The sequence below is a fragment of the Chrysemys picta genome, chromosome 1 (assembly GCF_011386835.1).
Source record: "Chrysemys picta bellii isolate R12L10 chromosome 1, ASM1138683v2, whole genome shotgun sequence".
In the NCBI taxonomy this organism is placed as follows: domain Eukaryota; kingdom Metazoa; phylum Chordata; order Testudines; family Emydidae; genus Chrysemys; species Chrysemys picta.
In genome coordinates this window covers 245,432,049-245,447,628 of record NC_088791.1, presented here as the reverse complement: position 1 = coordinate 245,447,628, position 15,580 = coordinate 245,432,049, and the positions used below count along the sequence as shown (strand labels likewise).

The 15,580-nt window shown below is 41.0% G+C and overlaps 1 protein-coding gene across 27 annotated transcripts in view; it reads left to right on the top strand.

The window, feature by feature from the left end:
- The window catches only part of MCF2L (MCF.2 cell line derived transforming sequence like), a 278,619-nt gene that overhangs the window by 130,448 nt on the left and 132,591 nt on the right, over positions 1 to 15,580 (top strand). The window contains exon 1 of one of the 27 annotated variants that reach the window (XM_042861419.2): positions 3,261 to 3,476. The exons of 23 other annotated variants lie outside the window; for them this stretch is intronic. In XM_042861419.2, the coding sequence (XP_042717353.2) occupies positions 3,368 to 3,476 (109 nt within the window). In that variant the 5' untranslated portion in view covers positions 3,261 to 3,367. Of the gene's footprint in view, positions 1 to 3,260; positions 3,477 to 4,295; positions 4,541 to 15,580 lie in introns of those variants that run through there. 3 more of the 27 variants (XM_065581011.1, XM_065581004.1, XM_042861424.2) reach the window with 3 other exon arrangements.

Below are 15,580 nucleotides of genomic sequence, written 5' to 3'. Positions count from 1 at the left end.
CAAAAATAACATTTTAAAAGGCAACTGTTTCTCTTAGTGCCCCCTTACCTCTTGCTTTTGGCTGTCTCCTTCCCACAATAATTTTACGTGTAACTGAAGACTTCTACAGAACTAAAGATTCTGAAATTTACAAGGAACCTAATTACCATCATACTGATATTCTGCTTTAACCTGAGAGATTTGTTAGCTCTACAACCTCTTCTGCATGGGAATCCCTGTGCTCCGAAATCCTTGTCTGTGATGAGGTTTGTGCCTGCCTTTCTCACAATCTGAAAGGATTCAGAAAAAAGCAGTTCTAATCTAAACAAATGTTTTCACTTCATTTTACCTTGACCGTAAAACTAAAAACAATCAAAACTGTGCAGGTTTGTTTAAAAAATTGGGGGAGAGAGAGATTCAACTATGCCAAAGTGTCAGGTTGTGTATTTATAAATGTTGCCTTACTGACATGTTTACGTTGACAGGATACATATTTCTGTTTTTGTGACAGTGGTTTAGCCCCATCTTTCACTTTGCTTCTGCTGTTTTTCCACAAATGTCATTAAAGGCAGTCAGTGTCTTTCCTCCACATAATCGAAAAGGAATGTCATCACTTCTGTGTAGTTAAATGCATTGTATATGAGGACCCAATTTTCAGCGTGCTGTGCAGCAGGTTAAACCAGTGGTCCCCAAACTTTTCACATCACGCCCCCCCCTTACCTCTGTCTGCACCCACCCACAGGAGATGGGGCCAGGAGCAGGGCCGTGGCTGTGGGTGGGGGAGGGTGTGGATGGGGTAAAGAGGCCAAGGCTGGGGCCGCGGCTGGGTGGGGGTAGGTCTGGGACCAGGAGTGGAGCAGCCGTGCCCGCTTGGGTGGCCGGGGGTGTGCCCCACAGTTTGGGGACCACTGGGTTAGATTCTTGACTCCCATAGCTGTTAGTAGTTGTCTAATCAGCCAAATATAGTGCTGAGTTCACACTAGCTGTTGCATCTGAGTGACTGTGTGTTGCTAAATAAGAAAAAAATGGCAGCATGCGCCCATGCATATATTTTAAGATTAATAGAATTTCTCATTTCCAAAATACTGTTTTGATGTCCTAATAGGGAAGATGAGTAGGTCTGCCTGGGACCATTTTGTACTGCAAAAACTATAAATAAGGTAATTTTAATTATAATTGCTGTCTGAGGATTGGAATTCAAGGTCTTAATCCAATGTACAGACTAATCTCTACATGCCATTCAGGTGGTATCAGGTGATAAACTGTGGCAATCTGTTAAACTTCAAGAGGGAGTGGGTATTGGCGGCGTATGAACAGTTGGCTGGGGGATGCTAATCCTCCAGTACTGCCCCTTCTCCCTAAGGCCCCGCCCCTTCTGTGCCCCCCGCTGGAGCCCAGAGCACCCCCACTGTGGCCACTGGCCCCCACCCCATGCTAGAACCTGGAGCGCTGGAAGGGAGGGCGGTGCAGCCTCAGTCCTCTCAGTCCCAGAGCACCGGGAGGGAGGGCCGGCAACGTGGCCTCAGCCTGAGCTGTGGCCACCGCACAGGGGGAGATGCAGAGCAGGAAGCCGGGAGGGCCTGGGGGCGGAGAATGAGCAGGACCATGCCTGTCTGTTTGGGCGGGACAACCTCCCCAGCCTATGATACCTGCCGCCCATGGGAGTAGGGTCTTATGCTTGAGGCAGAGGACTGAGAGTCAAGAGATCTGGGATGTGTTCCTGACTTTGCCACAGATGTATTGTGTGACATAGAACAACTCACTTGAATCTCATTTGTTCAGCTTTCACATTTGTAAAATTGAGATTAATTCTCTAATGTTTGTAAGATGCTTTGAGTTTTTCAGATGGAAGCACTATGGAAGTCCAAAGAGTTATGTAAGATCTAGAGCAGTTAAAATATTTTCTAGGAGGTGGCCGGTTTTTTAGTCTAACTGTAATTTTTTAAAAATTCTTTAGGATCCAGCCACATTTAGTCCTTATAGATCCAGGAAGCATAATAGTGAATGCTAAGAATGAAATAGCTGAATTTCGTTAGTTGTGGTTTAGTTACACTCTCAAGCTGTATTTTAATGCAGTGTACTGTACCAGCTTGTTTGATATTTATATTTAAGGTATATGTATTGTAATAAATGTTAAGTGGGTTTGAGATTATAAGCATTTCTGCCTCACTAAAAATGGATGTATGGAAGGCAGATGAGTAAAATTTTTGCAGGTAAGCAGTTAAAATATTCCGTGGAATCCATTGATCACTTGTTTTCTGCTGGTTCTGTATGTATAGAATTGGTTGATAGCCTGGATTGCTGAATATATAACTGAACTTTTCCCCATGTAAATGGATTGTTGTGAACAGATATAAGCATCAATCCAATTTGTTTATTCCTGCTATTCTATTTTCTTGACCTCTCTTGTTGGAAGAGAGCTCTTATAACAGCAAATGGGGGAGGGAACCCAGGAATTGTCATATAGGACATCTAATTACTTCTGGTGCCACTCTCATTTATCTTTTTGCTCTTCATATTAGTGAGTCTGGATTGCTGCTAAATAATCTTGAGACCATTAATTAACAGATAATCTATCCTTCAGCAATTACTTTAACGGCTCAAGTAAACCAAAACTGCTAAATATTAGTGTGTGAAAGGTCATACAAAAATAATTGGTTATAACTGATTTTCGAAAGATAGCCTTTTTTTTTTTTTTTTAAAGCCTGATGTACGTTTTCACCAGTGTGACTTTGTAAGTAAAATAGGGTTCTTTTTTAGAGAAGGGCGCTGTTGTAGCACATTTGGTGGATTTATACATCTTCATAAGGAACAGATGCTTTATGGATTTACTACGAGGCAAAATATTCTGATCTATTTCAGTCAAAGATGCAAGGGTGAGATTTCCCTACTAAATATGAAATGCCCAGTTAAATTCCAAGGGATTTGCTAATCAGAATGGTCTTTGGGGAGGACAGCTGTCTGTTGGACAATATATTTCCTTGTGTTGGGAGGAGAAAAAGGATCATTTTACTTGAGAGGTTACCATTTGTTAAATGTAGGGCTCCTAAAGGGAGGTTTTTGACATGCAACATTGAGAGCTTTAATTAATTTTTTTAACACATTCTTGTTCTGACAATATTTGAACAGCGAATGTGTTCACACTCTAAGTAAATAAACTGAGTGTAATACATGCCAGTTCTTTATACAATAAGACTGAAACTGATAAATAGCCAGTAAACAGCTAACCCTTTGCCAGACCTCTGATCATGTTGAAAGGCACACTTGCTTTGCATGTAATTTGAAGAAAGGTATTGTATACCGCGGAGCTTGGCTTTGACTGAAAGATGGAATTTTGTGCTTGCTTTGTGTTCTGAAGGCAGGCTTACAGATAAATAGGTCACTGTCTATGGAACTGCTTTGCACTAAATTGACTTGTGGCAATATGACCTTAAGTCTGATCTCTTTGTTGTACAAGGATATTGCAGAATTGTGGCTCCTTCTGAAGAAAAGCACAGGTGTGTCCAGCTTTATATTTGTTTTCCATTTTTTCCTAGTGACTTAATTGTCTTACTCAGTAACTTTGGCAAATAACACTATCCTATTGAGGAACATGTGTCATGGGGTGGAGTGTAAGGGCACAAGAAATTGAACTCTTATGTTTTCAGCATGCATAATATTGTATAAATATACTGTCGGGGGTGGGGAAGAGGTTATGTATATGTAAATCTGCAATGTAGTCTTCTATTCTTAGACATATTACATAGTATATCACACTTATCAACTACATTGCTTTGCAGTTGTTGCAAGAAACCAGTTTTGCTAGAGATACATTTGGTACATTTTTATAACAGTTAGAACCACTGTTATAGTTAGTGGGAAGAGGGTGCTATCTTGGAGAGCTATTCTGCTCTCCTTAGACTACACTGCTTGAGCTGTAATTTTCACTCGGACAAATATTTATTTTTTGTACTGATCTCCATGAGAAGCCCTGTGCAATAAGGGGGGGGGGAGGAAGGGAAGACAGTTGCTTTTTCAGGGGCATTTGTCATTCTAAATCTGTTAGTGTTGGAGGCTCAAACAAAAATAAATTATGTTTTAAATTCCTTAATTAAGGATTTCCACAGAAATCTTGTTTCACTTGGGAGGTAAATGAAACATGGAGATATTATTTGCTATAAATAGTACAGCTACAGTCCATTGCAAAACTGAAAAGCATGTTTTGTGGAAATAGTGACATCCAAAAATTGCTTCCTTATTCTCCTTCTTCAATTCACATTTCCAGTTCCGTTTTCTATTATTTGGTATGCATGATTGTTGTTGAGGAATACCAGAGGAAGGGCTGTCACTTGCTGGGATGGCATTTTACATTCCAATGTTGCTGCTTTTCAAACGACATATTTAAATGAAACTGGTATGCGTAAGGGGTGGCTTTTCTGTTTAGAATAACTAATTAAATTATCTGTGTGTGAGCATTCGCTGCACTCTGTGTTCATCAGTAGCCGTTCCTATTACTGCACTTGGTATGGAGGAGCATACTACAAGGCATGCTGCATATGAATGAATAAAGGAATAATTAAAGGTAAGGCTAGAAAGATCAGAAGGCTGGGAGGATTAATCATTAGATAAAACTTTTGGTATTTGTGTGTGTTGTGGGGAGGTTCCTATATTTAAGAACATGCTGTATATTTAGAATATATTTTACCGTGTAGGATCAGTGAATATTCTAGGTAGAATAAGATCATTTTATGAACTGTAGCTATCCAGCCTAGCCATGACAGTGGTGTATGAATTTAAATGTATAGGTCTGAGTTAAATGCTAAATAATGGTGAGAGTTTCTGCACATCACATCACTGAGCTCCCTCTTTCAGTAAGGTTTGATTAATGTTGGACAAAATGTAAACACGTTAGCAGGCAGCTTTGACTGGCAACTTCCAGGGCTCAGTTCTGATCTCAAATATGTAGCTACATATTGTGAGCCTGTTCATTATGGCCCAGATCATCCCTCTCTGGGATCCATGTATGATAGGGCCCCATAGGGGTCATTCCAGAGACAGGTGGAAGGACGGCTCAGCTGTCTTCATGGCACTGTTACCGCCCTCTGCAGACCCCACGGGAGGAGTTATAGGGTCTAGGGTCCATGAAGGGGAGGGAATGAAGACTAGGCAAGCTGGGGCAGAAGGAGGAGAGAGACATTGTCCTTTTTCACCTTATGAGGATTATTCAGAAAGTAAAATACAGGTGGGGGCAGCCCTGGTAGCAAGGCTCCAGTGGAGGGGGCAGAAGGACAAGGGCAAACAGAGCAGAAGGATTGTCTGGAGGATAGGACACTATTGCTGGGACTCAGGAAAGCTGGGTGTAATTCCCTGCTTTGCCTGCAGCTTTCTTGTGTGGCTTTGGGTAAGTCTCCGTCCCCCAGTTCCCCCTCTGTAGATCAGTCATAGTTCAGTACTTCAGAGGGCTGTTGTGAGGACAGGAGTAAAGATGGTGAAGTGTTCAGATACTACAATAATGGGGGCCATGATCAGCCCCTTGATAGGACCAAGAAGCAGGCTGTCTGGGATTAGAGTTGGTGCCTCCTGCATCTCCCAGGAGAGCCAGGCAGATAATTGGCTATGGGGGAAGGCCCCCTAATGGGACAGTGTGAAGTGATCCTTCTGCAGGTTTTCTCCCCAATGGCAGGGATCTAGGCCAGGAGAGCGGTTACATTCCTATGTATTTGAAATCAGTATAAAGCCCTACGAGCTGTAGGTAAGGGCAAAGCCAACAGCAAGGGCTAATTTGGAATAAAAATAGGTATGTTCCAGTTACTGATACATGCCACAGAAAACAAGGAAGGTCACATGTTGGGGAGCAGAGTGGAGGCTGAATCATCCACTTCTGCTATAGCTCAGCATTTTAAGTGAACTAAGGCCCTTCTCATAAAGAACGAAAACAAAGCGGAGCCATTTCTCTGTCTTTGAGCGAGAGATTCAGTGGAGTGTGGGGTGGTCTGGTCATGGTCAGAGACGTCCTACTGTAGCTATGTGGGATACGCCATCCCTCCGGGAGGGGCTGCATCCTGCTAAGCCATGAGCTCTTAATGTGAGGACACAACCCCAGAGAGTCATGAACAGGCTTCAGAAAGCAATCTGTTTACAAGCTTTCTTTAAGAAATATTTTCTGAAGTTACCTGATTGTGGCATTTGAATATTTTCTCTTTCCTTGCTTTTTGGCAATATCACATCTTCATTTGGTTTTTTTAATCCCAGGTCTATACCAGACACTTTGGTTGTTTTTGTTGCAGTTGTCATATGGATTTTGTTAATCTTTAAGGTAATTAAGGCACATGGACCTAGATAACTGAATTTTCTGTATCCTATTATGGATGGATTTTTATATTATTTTTACAGTTTTGCAGGCCAAACACCTGTAGTTTAGGTTGCACATGTTTCATATCAGTTGCTTGTATTTATCATAACACTGCTTTTGCATGTTTTTTCTCAACCCCAAGAGCATGAGTGGTTTGGTTTTGTTGGTTTTAATTTGAGTTTAGATGGTTTAGCCATTTTCAGTAAGGAAAGAGAATAGAAAACAAATACATGTCTGCTGTCATAAATAAATGATTACTTCCTTTTTTGAATCTCTTGCACCTGAGCTGGGAGGTCATTGGAATTTGAAATTTGCCAGGGAACTAGTCCTTAGGGAGCAAATGTGCCTTTCGATAATCCAGTGAGTCTAATGGTCATATTTAATTACAAATATAGCTCAGACAAAATCCCAAATCTGAACACCCCTTACAACTGAGGCAGTTCAAATCTAAAGTTTGCTGTTACACCTCTTTACTACATTTGATCTATGAAAGGTTCTGCCTCTCATCCATGTAATGTTATTTGGAATGTGGGGGACTCCTGGAGAAGGTTGTCTCTTCCTTTTTAAATGAGTTTTCAGGCAGCTCTGAGATGAGCCTTTGGGATGTTGATGTTGTCATCTTTTGCTCTATGACACTTTTTAAACTATTTGAGCTGGCTTGAGCAACCTACGTGATCTTCTGGGAGCATTTCCTCTTCAAAGTGTGGTTCCAATTCACTGTCTTGTGTGCTCTGTTCCGTGCAGAGAGCCAGGAGCCTTTGAAACTTAGGGTATGTCTACACAGCAGTTAAACACGCACAGCTGGCATAATAATAATAATATATAATAATAAACTGCTATTGGTTTGTTTTCAAGCTTTGCTCTGTAGGTTTCACACACACACACACACACACACACACACGCTTGGAATAATCAAATATAATTTGAACTTTCTTCCTATTACATATGGAAGGAAAACTTTGCATCTTTCCAATTGTGGGTAAAAAGGAGAGTCAGAGAGAACTGAGAAAATCTCTCCCCATTAATTTGCTTTTCACAGTCAGCCCTCAACAAAAATAACTTGGAATCCTTGCTCAGAAGTGTGGAGTTTATGGCTGAAATCCGTACAATACAGTGTACCTTCCATACAATATCTTCTTCTTTTTATTATTTTTTTTTAAGTTTCATATAAGGCCATATGCCAGATCAGATCAGACACTGAGCAGGTGCTCATTTTGGAACGCTAGAGGGGGGGAGAAAAGAGAAATCCTTCCATGCCTAACGTGCCACTCCATCTCCAACATGCCCTTTGTGCTGAAGAATAGGGAAAACTTGGAGTGTGTGGGATAGAGCCAGCATAGTTGGCTACTTCAGCCCCTGGGAATTCTCATACATCAGGGGAATCCATAGGTGCTCCATTAGAGAAGCTAGACTAGGGATCCTGTATCTGCCCCTATTTCTTTAACCTATAACAGTTAAACATGGGCAGTACTTTACAAATGCATTTAGATGGGTCAGGTAGAGCTCATTCATTTATATTTTACTTGGATTTTCACAGGCTCAGAAATGCCAGAAAAGCTTGCTGTACTAACTATAGCAAAGAAATGTTAAGGAATGACTAAGTTACTTAGTAACTGCTTAGTAAATGTTTATCTCTTCTTTCACACATCCAAGCTGCTCTTTATAAATGAATCGGCTATTCAGTTTGACAATTTATAGTGGTGTTTTTGTAGATAGGTGCGTGAAGCACAAGTACCACAAAATATATTGATCAGCAGTGTTGTTTTCATCCATTGATTGAAATTGCCATGCTTGTGAGTGTACAGGAACATACCCTGTGATCAACTTTCACTGAGGTAAATACCCCACATCTGCCTCCCAAAGTGGAATACAGCATAAGTTCATACCAGAGCAGTATGTGGTGGTAACCTGAAAATGATGTCAAATTGGGGGGAAGGGGGGGGATTTTGCAATTTTGCACTTTGGCTCAATGTATTTTTCTAACCACGTAAGATTCAAAGTTTAAGGCAGACTGCCAGGTGGAGAACCATGTGGCTGTGGTGCCAGGGCTTCCAGGCTGCAGGGGAACCTGAAAGTCCTGGGAGCCCCCAGCTCTGAGACAGGCCTCCTGGTGGACTGTCTGGGAACCAGCAAGCCTGGAAGCCTGGGCTCCCCAGCAGCCTGTCAGATGACCTGCCAAAGAGCAGGGCATCCCCAGAGCTGGAAATGATTTTCCAAATAAACAAACCATTACAATTTTCAAGTAAAACTGAAATTTTCCTGCAGAAAGTGCATTTTCTATCCGAAAATCATTCCAACAGAAAATTCTTGACCTATTCCAACTATCTGCTGTCACTGATGTACCACGTGTACCGTCTGAGGCCACCTTGATGGTACCTGATACCATGATACATTGCAGCTGAGATCCTCCTAAGCACCTAACCCAGCCGTTTCCTTGAGGAAGCCGGAGAAGGAATTTTCAGAAATTTTGGAATTTGCTCCCCCAGTTGGTCCTGCAAAGCCTGAGGCTGCCTCTCAGAGCAGGCTGCAAGGAATGTGCTTTCCCATTGTTTTTCTTTGGAGTAGCACTGTTGATGGAGGGTGGATTTAATGAGGAAATAGTGTTGGGGTTTTAGGCTGGAAAAGACCATTTTGAACATATTTTTAAACGTAATTGTGCAATTCCCTCAAGTTTTAAAGGGAGAGGTATTTTTTTAAATCCTCGTAAAAACAACCCCCTATCATTTTGATAAGGCTCTTATCAAATTTTCTTAATACAGTAGGTCTCTCCAAATTCAGTAGCTGAGGTACTACGAATTTTCTTTCCTCTGAATTCTCATTTTAGACTTTAATATTCAGAAAGCAAAAAACTGTATTAACTTTGTTTGAGTCTTAACTCTGACTACAGCAAGTCAGTTAGAAAAGTGTAATATTCCATTCAATCCACAGAGGCCTGTTTGATAAAGTATTAAATCAGACACATTTGGGTCAAGTTCCATTTTTCTCATTTAAGCACTTGCTAATGGAACAATCTTATGTTCAGTCTTTCACGCTTTTTCTATGAACATGTTGTTTCTCTAGAAATATGTCGTGATTGTCATATGCAATAATAGACACTCATGTATTTAGAATAAGCTGAAATAGCTAAAATTAAAAATGAACATTTCAGAAATGATTTTATTATACACAGTGCACATATACACAATAGTAATTGTTTAAAATATTGTCTATTTCAGAAATGTTCCAGCTTTTATTAATTTTAACTTTAATTTTGTGGTGGCGGTCCTGAGCAATCTGAAGTTACAGTACTGATGTAGATAACTGACTTTGAGATGCACACAATCGGTGCTCCCTCTCCTCCAACTGCTCAAGGAGAATGAATGAATGGTTTCTAATCTCTTGATATGCAATTTCTTTTTGCTTCAAACCTGGGTCTTCCATGCATCAGTCTCACTATGCTGGGTCATCATGAAGGTCTTGTGCACAGGTCTGTCTGCTGCTGACATACTGCAGCTACCGTACACGATAATGTATATGTGACTTAGTTCATGATAGTCTATGAAGTAATCAAGAATCCCTGCTGTCACCTCACATTGGTGGTAACTACCATTACATGGAACAGCATAGGGATGGGAGCATCTGAAAGTGTCATCAAGACAGTGTTGGGACACTTGAGAGCAGGATAAAAACCAAAGAGCATTGAAGCACATTATGATCCATACTGTGATGACTAGACTCTGTATATATGAAAGAACTGGAAATCTTGAGGTGGTTCTGACAAATCTGAAATTCTGTAAAAAGAATTCCCTTTTTCCCCTCATTTTCTATTTTTTTTCTTAACACAAAACAAAAAAGTACCTTAAGTGTTTGGGATAGTAGAAGCCATCTAGAATTTCCTCAGTACAGGGAAAAACAATAATTAAAGGAGTTTTGTTTCTGATCTCTAAACTGATGTGTCCTTATTTCTTAGAGACTTTCCTTAAACTAGAGATTAATTAGTGTTTGGACATGTCCACTTGAATGACCTCATTTTAAGTTTGTTCTGAATTACTCAAGAACTTCAGCTTGTTCTGCTGGGTGGACATGGGTGAAGTAGTAGAACTGACATGGTTTCTTCTGCCAGGATATGTGGTGCTGTTACACTCGGAGTATCTTGCAGGTACAGTTAAGTTAGACTGTAGATCCTAAGGAAAAGAGCAACCCTGAATCAAAAAGTGCCTCAAAGGTGCAATGCCCACATGTGCCTGGAGATGAAAATACTTAGACAAGGTGAAGCTAATTCTCCAGTATCTGGGGCTCAGTATCGCAAAGAAAAATAGTAAAACATAGACAAGCATTTCTAAAATGGTTTTAACAGTAATTTTAAGTGTTTGGATTAGAGGCCCTTAGAGAAGCTTTTGGAAGAATCCAAAACCTGAGTTGGCTACTGACACTGTCAAGACATACATGTGAGTGACTATTTCATCACTGGAAATATCAGAACAGTGAGCGTCTCACGTGCTGCATTGGGTGCTGCTGTACTGGCACACTGCCATCAACGTGCACTTCAGCAAATTGTTTGCAAGAATGATCAGTGTGTAATCTCCATGTCCGAAAGATGACCGTGATCATGCTGTGAATGATTCCTTGCCAAAGCCTCAATTTATGATTTTAATGAAGAACCAGATGGAGACTTAAAAAAAAAAGCCTTGTGCTCATGGTAACAGGAAGCCCTAGTTAGTGTGAGCAGAGCAGGTGGCATAATCTGCATCTGTGCAGTGTCTTTTTTTCCCCTTCTCATTGCATGCATTGCAAGTGCCTGCCCTGGAATGTATTTTTATTGCTGGTACAGTCGTCTCTAGGAATTAAGCGATGTGTTTAACATATAGTCTCAACTGGTTCTCCTGCTGTTCTCTGTGAGAACAAATTAACAAGAATTTAAAACTCGCATTGGGTGGGAGTTGTTTAAAGGATCGCACTGAAGCTTAGTGTATCCACATTGGCTCCTGAGTCTGTAATGGAAGGGTAACTGGTTCATTTTAGTTTGTATTCACTTATAGCATTTACCATTTATCTTTAATCTTCATATCTTCCTTGCTTGTATGGTGTGCTGAAGTTACTGCTGGTGCTGCTCAGCATAACTGCTGACAGTGCTTTCACTTGAGATGTAGATGAGTCTTCAGAAGGTGTTCCATGAGCAGAATCCTCACTTAGCAAAAATATCCCTCTTGCTATAATTGAGCCCACTAGAAGGTTCTGCACCATGCCGGCAATTAATCTTTCCACTGCTTAACCACACCAGAAATACTCCATTTTTAATACAACACTGGTGTCAAGCAATGCAAGATGCATTTTTACTGTGTGGTTGTGCATATGTATGCTTTGAACATGCAAAGTGCTGTGTAAGTGCTAAGTGTGAGGAAGGAAAAAAGTGGTGGGGCTCTACTCATGACACCATGTGCTTTCCCCACTCCCTGGATGACTGCTCCCTTTTCCCTTCTTGGGTCAGCTGCGCTCTTCACAGATGGTTGCTATTTACTTCCCCTTTCACCATTAGCTGCTGACTCTCTTCCACACTTCACCCCCCCTCCCCCCGCCCCCCCAGACTGCAGCCTACCTTCTTCTCTACCCTAAGGAGACTCTTCCCGCCCTCAAACACTGGGGACCTCCATAGCTAAAAGCATGAACTGCTACATCTTTAGCTAAAGAGCTGGACTCTATTTAAAAAAAAAAACTAGAAGTACGTGTAAGGGAAGGGAATCTTACAGGTGCATCCTCTGTGCTGATCTGCTGAGGATATGAGCCTGTTGAAGCCCCATTTATAAACAATATCAAAACACACGTGAATAATTATAACTGAATTAATATTGATCTTATATGGATTCAAAATGATCTTGAATACCATACATAACATACACGTATCATTATTTTAAAAATCTCATTAATCCTTTCACCACCTTCACTGAAATACAGACATCTCTAAAGGGAAGACTGAATAACTGCACATAGCAATAGCAACAGTATGTCGCAGTTTAAGAGGTGAAGATAATGAGAATTCCATATCCTGTTGACAATGGGAACTCAAAACTTGGGTGGCCAGAAAGTAGTTGCCCAAATTAGAACTCATCCAAGATGCAAGGACTAGCACCCCTCTTCTTGAGAAGTGTCATGGAACCTTTTAATGACTAAAAGTGGTCATGTAAAAGCTGTTTAAGCAATAAAGTCCCTCATATCACCATGCTCGGGCTTATAAGGGAAGGAATGCCACTTACTGAATTCCCAGTACCACTTCCTCTAGCAACCTGGGTTTACTTTCTTTCTGAGTATTGACAGGGCAAGACCTTGATTAGCTTGTACAATTTTACAACATTACTGCTCCTGGTAGCATGGCAGCAGGCTGGTTCAGTCCTTCATAAAGTACATCCTTCCCTCCTGTGATGAGGCCCTTAATTGTATACTTCTCAACACTTTAAGTGGCTAAAGCAGGGATAGGCCCTGCTGTTTGGGGGTTGGGAGGTCTGAGCTCACCCTGCAGTGGCGGCTCCTGCCCCGGAAGGCTGGCTGGACTTGGCTTCCTGCTCTGGGTGTTGCGACCTGGCCTCTGGCACACAGTTGCAGCACTGCTCAAGTTTGAATGAGTGGTGCTGTGACCCTGTGCATCAGGTTGCAATGCCACTCACTTGTATTTGGCTCAGCCTCCCTGCATCAGGAGCCAAGTCGCAACGCCCAGAGCAGGGAGCTGAGCCTAGCCACCCCTGTGGGACATGATCTACTTCAACCACGATGGGATTTGGGGGGTCAAAGCAGGACAGTCCTGTGAACCCTAGACTGTTGGGAGGTATGAAATCGTGATGTTTCTTAATGTGAAGTAAATTAGAAGCTATGTATCAAATAGACTGATATTCAGGGTAGGACTAATACCATGGAGGTGGAGTTTCTGTAGAACATGATTCTATTTAAAAAACTCAGAATGTGAAGATCTGTTTTATTCATCATGGTTCTAAAGAAGAACCTGTCTCTCCTGAATGGGTGGAGAAATATGAGCTGTCTCCTAACAGTAAGCCTCAATCAATTGTCTAGTTTCAAAAATAAGACTTTAAATATTTAAATGATTCAGCTATGCATCAGACACCTAATGCTGAATTTGAACTGACAAGGCTATTTGTTTTCTTTAGTAGCTGGAGTTTAAAGATACTTTTAAGGTATATAACCTTGCTAATTTGATGGAATGTTGAGGAAGCTGAAGCATTTGTGTATTTAAGTTTACATGCCATAGCCTGACTTCAGTGTAGCAGAAACAAGCTATTTCTGATGGAGCTGTTTTATATAACGTACAGCTTTCCTTCTCAGGGCACTTCATAAATTACTTTCAATGGAAAGAGTCCCATTGTGGCTAAAAATCTTGGGGGATTGGTCACTTACAGTTTCTGACCCAATAATAGAAATTTAGGTTGCAATGGAGCTAGAATTGGGTGAATAGTTGATTTGTTGGTTCGATGGCAGTTCAGAAAAATTGGGGGTGGGGGGAAGTGGTTTGTGTTGGACCCAATCTGAAATATTTAGCAGTTTTTGCTGAATCAAAAAAGTTCATTGCAAGTCTCTTCCAGAGCAGGGATTTGAACATGGGTCTCCCACATCCTCAATGTGTGCCCTAACCATGGGGCGAAATGTTATAAGGGGTTTTGGAAGTGGCAGCATCACCACTCCTCTGGCCATTTGGGAATGACCAAAACTATTTATGTCAAATGCAAAATTAGCTGTGGATCAACCAAAACGGCATTTTTCATCAGATAAAATATTCCTCCTAAAAGTTTTGTCCAGCTCTAAATGAACCTTAACATTAATTCTAGAAAAGTTCATTTCTATTGAATAAATTGTGGACTGCCGGTCAGGCTAATACTTTAGCTGTGAAACAATTAAACATGGTAACAGCACTTGAATCAACCAGGATAATGCACTACATGGTCAGGGATTGGAGAGAGAAACTTCTGTTGCACACTGGCCTAATGGTTCAAAACAACTTCTTAACTAACTTGCTTTATTTGTGGAGCTAGCAAATATCAAGACCACTACAAACAGCATTTCTAAAAAGAGCTACAGTCCCTGTTTCAGTAAACAAGAGCTTTTAGGAGAGAGTTCCCCCAGTGTCTTAACTGGTTAATTGGACTCAGTCCCCCACTTTCGGGGCTACACAAAGAAATTGACTGTTGGTGACGGGGGAGGCAGAGATGAAGACCGAATGGGAAATGAAAGCTTTGCCACAGGGCTTATTTTCCCACCTCTGGGAGTTGAAGGGAATGCTCCACAAGTCGTTACGTTTAATATATAATTACTAGACTGGATGGTGCTTTAATGAAGATTTTCTGTTGAAGTCTTTCCTGTACAGTACTGTTTGTGTAACTTGGACCAGAGGGGACACAACAAAATTGTCCTTTCCTGACCATATTGGTCCAATTTTGTGTTTTGAAATTAATTTTTTTTTGAAAATTTCTAGTCAGACCATCAAAAGTATCTTATGGGCTAAGTAACGATTTGTATTTTTTTTAAGAGGGGAAAAAATCAACCCAAAACTATTTAGTTTTTCAATCATGTTGGACTTGGTTCAGAAGGACCATAATAGTTTCCAAGAGTTGTACAAAAGAACCTGCCTTTAAATAAAAAATAAAGGGAGAAATGGGTTGGCTTTCAACGCCATATAAAGTAAAATACCACAGCATACTGCAACTGATTCCAAAGAGCCTGATCCAATTCCCATTGATTAATGGGAATAGGATCTGACCCTAAACAAGGGAAAACAGATTATGCGATAGGATTATCTACAGATCCACCTAAATATTATTTTCAGCCTCTCCTCCTTGTTCAGTTGTGTTGTAAGAAAAGATTTTTGCTTTCTCATATTTGAAAGATACATTTTCTCTTATCTGCAAAGAACCTGAGCTCGATATGAAAAAGCACAGAGGCCTTTGTACCAATAGATATAAATTCTAATGCAAGCACCATCATTCCTTTCTTCAAATCTTTGTTGTTCTAGCTACAGGTTTTGGCCTTCACAACATCCCCTGGCAATGAGTTCCACAGGTTGATTGTGCATTGTTGAAGAAGTACTTCATTTTGTCTGTATTTTGTCACAACTATGCCACTCAGGGATGTGGATTTCTCACACTCTGAGCAATGTTATTAAGCCAACTTGATTTTCTAGTGTACACCTGGCCTTAGTCTCCAAGTCCCAGATCCTACAGACTTCTGCATAGGGCCTCCGTTCTAGTGCAAGGATCTGCACTGTTACATCTTCTGGCAGGATTGGTGCTCAAA